Genomic DNA, 7991 nt, shown 5'->3' with positions numbered 1-7991 from the left:
GTCTCTGGATAAGGCTAATGATGACCATGTTTAAGGCTCTGCATGAATCTTTAGGATAAGTTTGACCCCACTTTATAGGAAAATAATCATTTTTTCAAACAAACAAATAAAGACCTAACCAAACATGCATTTGTTGAATTTTATGCATACACTTTTCCTAATCATATTTATTAACTGCATAGTACAATTGAGTATCCTAAAAAGTGTGTATTTGAGTATATAAAAAGTGTGTTTTAAATCTAACTCAACTTTATAAAATCAGCTCATAAGGTGAGGTTTGCACCTACTCATATACTATGATATGTTCTTATCTATAGTCGATGTGAAATTTCCTACGCACTCCCTCACACCGAGACTGTCAACTCGTGCATGAGACTATATATTTATGGATGGTTCAATAGCGGCCCGATAGCGGGAGGCATAATAAGCCCAACAAACTCTCGCTAAGATAAATTCTACATGTTTCTAATACCATATTAAGAAGTGAATTTTAAACATAACTCAATCTTATAAAAGAGTAAGGATGACTACAACCGTTATGCAAAGATAGTTAACTTATGGTGAACAAAAACCATAACAAAAACTGAAAACATAACAACATATAGAAAAACCAAATGTTTTTATTCAAGAGGAACAACTGTAGATTACATACTTTCAGAACAATTAAGAACCGGGAGCATAATCATACAGCAAATGTTATATAAAGACAGTTTCAACAGAAAAACCAAAAGTAAAACTGATAACTTAACAGTGAACACAAACACCATGCTTCTCTATTCATGAGAAACAACAATCACTTGTTTTCCAACATTGCGGCCACTAAAAAGGCCAACCAAGGCTGAAGGACCACTCTCAAGACCCTCAGCTATGTCTTCCACATACACAACCTTCCCTTCTCTGATGTTAGGCAGGAGAAACTCTAAGAATTTGGGATATAGGTGAGTCCAATCCATGAAGTTAAAGCCTTGCAAACGGACCCTCTTATATATGATATGTGCCAAATTTGTTACACCTTCATGTTCAGTAAGATTATACTGTGAGATCATTCCACAGACAGGTATGCGACCGTGGAGTCTCATGTTCATGAGTACAGCATCAAGTGTCTTGCCTCCAACATTCTCAAAGTAGACATCAATGCCTTCTGGAAAGTGCCTGATTTGCATAATCACATACACTAGTCACTATTATAGTACCATGTTTTATTACCAGGCACAGTAATTTAAAGTTTTGATGAGCATAAAAAAGTGAGATCTAAATATCCTTAGAATACTGTTAAGTATAGACCTTTTCAAAGCTGCATCAAGGTCAGGCTCTTCCTTGTAATTAAAACCTCCATCAAATCCAAATTTATCTGTCAGTAAATCCACCTGTAAGGCAAGAAATTTATATTCAAGTGAAAGGATTAAGTACTTTTTTCTCTCATAAAGCAGAATCTATTTTAGGATATGGTCACCTTGATCCTTTACAATATTCTTTTTCTCTCAGAATTTAGAAGACAAACAAGTACTAATGTTAATCTAAGCCACCAATCATTTTTCTATATCCTTTTTTTTTTGAGGGAAGTGAGTTGGATTCCAGTGCAAATAGAAGGGCATATATAGTAGAGGTTAACTGAATTCATGCATAGAGCCTTAAAGAAATTGCTTTTGCTGTTTCTTCATGTGCTCCACTATAAGATGATTACTTCATTCTAATGCCACCAATAATGTTTGAAAATAAAAAAGAAAAATTGTATGCTAGATGTCTCAGTTTTCATTGAAAAATAAAAGAGAAATTGCTCAACCTAAAAGCTTAGCAGAAACAAGACAAACAGCTGACAAAAAAAGTAGTATTTCTTGAGCCAAAAACAAAAGCAGTGTTTCAAAGAACAGAACAGATAAGGAATAGGTGATGCTGATTTATGCAGGAGTGCAGGTATATTTAGCTTCAACAATACCTTCTCTTTAGATCCAGCACTTCCAACAACATAACAATCTTTCAGTTTGGCGAATTGCCCAACAAGTTGACCAACTGCACCACTAGCAGCTGAGACAAAAACTTTCTCTCCTTTCTGGAGAGAGCCTACTTCAAATAGACCTGCATATGCAGTCACTCCTGGCATACCTGTGTTAGAAGAACAAAAAGCTTATCAAATCAGAGTTCAATAAAATCAAGAGGAAGCATGCATAGAGTCAGAATATTATAAACTAAAAAGGGTAATAAAAATTCATAGGAGTTGATCACAGAATAGTAGATGCACAGCAATAGACCTAAAGAAGAATTTAGCAACCACTTCCAAATGAAAATAACCATGATGCAATGCTTCTTCTTTTCAGTATCAAAGCTGATCAGCCAACAAGTCTCAATCAGTGATCAATTCAAGCCAATAATGTTGACTGAACAAAGGAAGCAGATGGAGAAGGAAATAGGAACAAACAGCCAGAAACCAAGTCCTACACATTATGTTCTTCTATGATTCTTAACCCTTAATCTTAATGATACACGAATAAAAGGGAGCTGATTATTACAAAGAAACTTTATATGATGAAACAAGTTACAAAATTAACATACAGATTCTTGCTAGCATATATAAAAGCAATGAACTACTACCCTTTCAGTTTTCCAATTTCCAAAAGAGAATAGAGGTCATTTATTTAATTTTTTTCTCATCCAAAATGAAACTGGTTAGTGAAATACTCTGATGAATCAAAAGATCACTTCAAGCCATATATACAACCTTTTATTAAACAAAACAAGAAAATGGAAAATGGGTATAGTGACAAATGGCTAGACCACTAGCAAGCCCTATCACCAATGAGTTTCTTAAGGCCTTTCTGGAAAAACTTCTCCATAAAGACTTTTAGAAAAGAAAAGTAAGAAGAAAAAATGAAATGAACTTCGCCATCAACTAAAATTAGCTCATGCACAAGTTAAAAAGTAAAAATTTAAAGAAATTATACAAGAGAGCTTATAATATTTGTCTCTTCTAAAAGTCCTTATGGAGAACCTTGTCCAAACAAATCCTTCATCTTAATGACACTAAGAAAAGGGTATCTATTCATGACAAAACATCCATAAATTCCAACATGCTGCTCGTAATGATATCAATGTCAAGTGCATCCTTCATTCAACGACAGTGTAAATTGAGATTACTGAACACATACCAAGAATTCCAGTGTAGTAGGTAAGTGGAACATCAGTGTGCTCAATTTTGAAAAGTATTTGAGCAGAGGGTAACAAGCTATACTCTTCCCAATTGGTAAAGCCCCACACTAAATCACCTTCCTTATAATCTGGGTGTCCAGATTCCAACACTTTAGACACACCATATCCTGTTAATGGCTGCAATCACTCAACATTTATCACTTGAAGCAAAAAGTATATCCTTCAATTGCAGCTACCGTCTTGAACATTCTTTGATGAACTTCAATACCAGTTTAAAAAGTAGAATGAAAAACTAAAACATTAAGAGAAAATTTGTTCATATGTAAAAGGTTTTTTACAGTATCATTCAATCATAATTGCCATACACAATAAATTTCTTGGTTTTCACAACAGCTAGGTCAAAAGTCATAATTATCAAAAACTCTGACTGGTTGATGCAAAGAACAATCACACAAACTATAAATTTTAAGAATTTTAAACACAAATTGCAAAACCCACTTCCTGAAATGAATAGATTCCTTCTAATTATCAAACAAAGTATTCACAAATATCAATTAAAACCTTTCAGTTACACAAACCAGTCCCCGATATCATCAACAGGCCAACAACTTCATCTTTCAATAGATTAATTCACACAAACAAAAACCATAGATGCATCTAAAAGTCAATAAACGAAAGAAACAATTTTTAAAGAATCAGATTACATAATTTGCAGCAACAACAATAAAAAATGACTTACGGATCCAGGAGTGTAGGCACGACTATTGGGGGGTCCTTCTGGTTTGTTCATGAGATTCCTCATGTAAGGGTCACAGGACAAGTACAGATTTTTGAGCAGGACATGATTGGAACCTTGTGGAAGCTTCAATGTTATGGTACTTTCAACAATGTTCATGTCGGATTCTTTGGGAAAACCGGTGACATGGTCCCTCAGAAGCACTTGCTTGTTCCTCACTTGTGCCATCTTTGTTACTCAACTGGGTTTTTGAGTTTCAATTCAGTCCAGTTTATAGACAAAAGGGTTCAGGGAAATCATGAACTGGATAAATGATTCCAAACTGAAAATGACATCCACAATATTACCCATGCTCACTCTTTAAATGCAGAAAACGTGTCTTGTTCTCACCATGGAAATTTTACATCCTTCATTTCATTCTATAAACTTAATTCTGAATTAAAATAAATTTAGATAGACATTGTCTTCAATAATTTTATATGAAAAGTTAACTTTTAACCAAATTATTTTAGAATTTTGTCAGAAAGAATTAAAATAAAGACAATATAATATACCTAGATAGTTGGGTCAAGTTACCTCAAAATTATTTAGATTTATGATTTATGTTAATATTTGATAACTCACTTTTCATCTTGATATTTGGTAATCATTTCTATAAATATAGTTTTATTCTTGAGAGAGTATAAATTCACTTAAATATTATATCTTTTTGTTCTTACTAATTTGATTGTAAGAGAATGTTCTCTAGGTGGACCAATACTTGGTTTTTATTGTCAAAGTTCGACAATCTTTTAACTAAGAGGTCAACTCACTTAAACAACTCGTTCATCCACCTCTAACCATTTTAGTTCATTTTCAACAGAAACTAGGTTCACCAGGTTAGTCTAACAGAGTTAATGGATTCATAATCGAACAATTGGACATCCATGAAATATTGCAACACATAATAAGCTAGACATAGTTTGTTTAATTATGAATTAGTTAATCATAATTATTTGGTTCCAACCTCTTTGAATATGGATTGGTGCAATGATAGTCATTTATTGACTTACATAATAACCGTAATTATACCCTTAAGTTTGTTTATTATAATGTAGTTTAATACCAACCTAATTAACTTATTTTATTACAAACAAAAACCTACCAACAACATACATTTAATTAAATTAATAACTTTGAGATACAACTACGTTAGCTTCTAGAATTTTGCACTTGGTTCACCTTTCAAAATGTTATATTTGGAGTAGGCATTAATAAGAAAAAAACACTAGTTAAGGGATGTTCAGGTAATTTAAATTTAAAAATTGTTGTTAATTACCGATTATCTATTTATTTTAGATATGTGGGGGACTTCTTGTCTAATAAGCAGAACCATGGAACAATGTGATTAGTTAGGGATATAACAAGTAGATGTCAATGACGCCTACATTGAAAATAACTATTACTTCAACTATAAATAAAGAACTATAATTGATCACTAAAAAATTGCACTTACTCGTGAATATATAGGGCGACATATATATTTGTTCCCCCTTTGTAACCAAGAAGTTGATTACATATGTTTGAGTTTCAAATTTTATGTTTTCTAATGGATTAATGAGTTGGGGGTCCATGAATTTATACACAATGCTTCTCCTCATTAATACATTATCTATATCTGAATGACTGATATGTTGAGATCTTGGTTGTCTGTCACAACCTCTAATACATCGTGTATATATAATGGTACATCATTGTTCTTAGAAAATACAACAGTGTCCCATGAAACATCTGTTGGGTTTATACTTATGGTGATAACAACCTCTAACAAAACAGTCATAAGATTATTGGTAGTACAAGTTGTTTCTTTCTTTGAAGATTTTGCTTCCAACAATGTTGTTGCAAAATAAACAACAATTTCATTAAGTTACAACTACAAATGTATGCTTACATAAATATAATGTAGTAACACAATTATGTTCTTATCAAGAGGTTTGAAATAAGTCTAACAAGGTGTATATGTCAAGTTACAAAAGTATGAAATGTCTATACCATAGTAATTATCTCGTTTGTTGGCATAGGAATCACAACATCATCTATGAAAACTTTTTTCTCCATGACCTTGACCACATAAGAGGGGAAAGCTACATTATGTATACAATGTCTTCTTAAAAGATTTTCCCAAGCACCACTAACCGAGGGGCAAAAGTATTGTTGACATACAACTCAAATTGGTTTATGGAGCCAATGTCATCTCATGATGAATTATTAGTTGCACAACTCCTTTATATGCTAACTTTAACGTTGGAGACACAAAGACTACTTTGTAGCAAGGGTCTACTGTGAAAAACTAGGGTCTTCAACTACTACTCGAACTCCTGCCTCAACTCTGAGAAATCTCATTTCTTGGGTGATCAACTATCTCAATTGTTGTAATATCTCTTAGTTGGGTGCCTCAAAGGAGTACTAATGTGAAGATACTCCTAACAATTGACGAATGTTACTCCTACTCCAGCAACACACAAGTCTAAGGTCCTTAAGTATTCCAAGTGCGGTTAGTAAATATGATGACTGTGAGGGGAAAAAATACCTTAGGAGCTTTGCTCAACTAGAGAATCTTGCAACATAAGCACAATAAAATATAATTAATATAATGTGTAAGTAATAACTAAGAAAATTATCAAGACATGTTGTCTTGCAATTCACTTAAAGACTCCACATGAGTCCTCAAAAGTATATATACCCAGTGGTTTTACATAGTTGTTACAAGAGTCACAACGAGATAACACAAATATATGTAAAAGACAAAAGAGTCGCCATCATAATTTATTAAGCAAAGCTACGAAAGAACCTTTAGAAAATGGTCTTTGAAACCAAATTAAGATTGGAGAGTTTTGATTACACATTGAAAAGGTATTAAAAATATTGACAATCCATGTTTTTTCTACAACCATATAATAACTCTTAATATTATTATTTTAATAATTCTTCACACCATTTAATTACAAATTTATCCTTTATTATATTTTATTTTTGTTAAAACTATTACATCAGAGTTCTATACATCTTCCTGGATTGTCAATGTATAATTTTTCTTATGTTATAGAATATTGTATAACTTTTCTACTCCTCTTTTATACTCACTAATTTATGTTAAATTAATCTAATCTTAATCTATGTATATATGCGTATTCTCTAATTGTCATTAACATTTAAACGTTCTCTAAATGTATGTAAATCTTATTTTTTTTCAATGTTAATAGACCTAAATATTACAAGACAACAAAGTTTAGAAAGGAATGGAATGATAAACTGAAAGTGAAGACAAAGCAAGAAGAAAAAGTGGGCAAAAAAGTGTGGAGGGCAACAAATAAGAATCAATCTTACGCACAGGCCGTCAAGTATGGAAACAGAGCGCAATCACGAAGCAGGGTAAGAGTAAATGCAATAAATGTGGAAGAAACACCCAAAGAGTGGCTCAAACATTGCTACATTGGGAGAGTTTATGATTTAAGCAAGGTAGAAGACTTGAATGAAAGCTTCATTTTGGGTGGCTACAGTTTCATAAAGATCAAAATTTTGGGAGGTTTTCACGTGCTTTTAATGGGGGAAGACGAAAATAAGGTTAAAGAAGCGGTTGAGGAGAATAAAGAATGGTTCGAGAATTTGTTCGACACCGTTGTTCCATGGGAAGATCAATTCATAGTAGTAAATAAACTTGTTTGGGTATGATGTAGGGGTTTACCCCTGTAATTATGGAATACAAAAATGCTTCGAAAAAATTACAGCTTTACTGGTCGAGGTGGACGAAGCTACTCTAGCTTTGGAGGAATTAGAATACGCTATATTTAAAATCAGACTCACTATGGGTTATGAAGCAAAACTGACTTCGTACTCGAGGATTAACGAAACACTTTATCAAATTTCTCTGGTTGACGAGTGCACGATCCCATAACATAATCTCTGTCACTGTTATTGGGATAGACAATCTGTAGATGTCGTTTCAGATTTTGAATCCCAAACATTGATGTCGTCTCAGGGGAAGCAGACATTGATGCATTGAGAAAGATTATCAGGGAAGATGCCACAGTGGATATTAAGGGTTGTTCGTTAGGGTATAATCTTGGAGGTT

At 33.0% G+C, this 7991-nt stretch overlaps 1 protein-coding gene across 1 annotated transcript; it reads right to left on the bottom strand.

Annotated features, from left to right (window-relative positions):
* Positions 1–602: 602 nt before the first annotated feature.
* On the bottom strand, positions 603–4303 carry LOC137818462 (2-alkenal reductase (NADP(+)-dependent)-like). Its single transcript, XM_068621908.1, has 5 exons — positions 3884–4303; positions 3144–3321; positions 1937–2103; positions 1285–1367; positions 603–1152 (listed from the first exon to the last, which is right to left on the bottom strand). Exons 1-5 carry the CDS (start codon positions 4106–4108, stop codon positions 774–776), a joined length of 1032 nt encoding a protein of 343 aa, XP_068478009.1. The 5' UTR covers positions 4109–4303; the 3' UTR covers positions 603–773.
* Positions 4304–7991: the final 3688 nt, after the last annotated feature.

This window comes from Phaseolus vulgaris, chromosome 10, assembly GCF_000499845.2.
Source record: "Phaseolus vulgaris cultivar G19833 chromosome 10, P. vulgaris v2.0, whole genome shotgun sequence".
Taxonomy (NCBI): Eukaryota; Viridiplantae; Streptophyta; class Magnoliopsida; order Fabales; family Fabaceae; genus Phaseolus; species Phaseolus vulgaris.
Note: the sequence above shows the minus strand (reverse complement) of the source record. Positions and strands in the feature narration are given on the sequence as shown.

Bases quoted from the DNA above. Each gene is read 5' to 3' on its own strand.
- LOC137818462 (XM_068621908.1), bottom strand. From the start codon at position 4,108: ATGGCACAAGTGAGGAACAAGCAAGTGCTTCTGAGGGACCATGTCACC. The intron at 2,104-3,143 runs GTATGTGTTCAG...CTTCTAACACAG, and splicing joins CTACTACACTGGAATTCTTG to GTATGCCAGGAGTGACTGCA. The intron at 1,368-1,936 runs GTATTGTTGAAG...CTTGCCTTACAG, and splicing joins GTGCTGGATCTAAAGAGAAG to GTGGATTTACTGACAGATAA.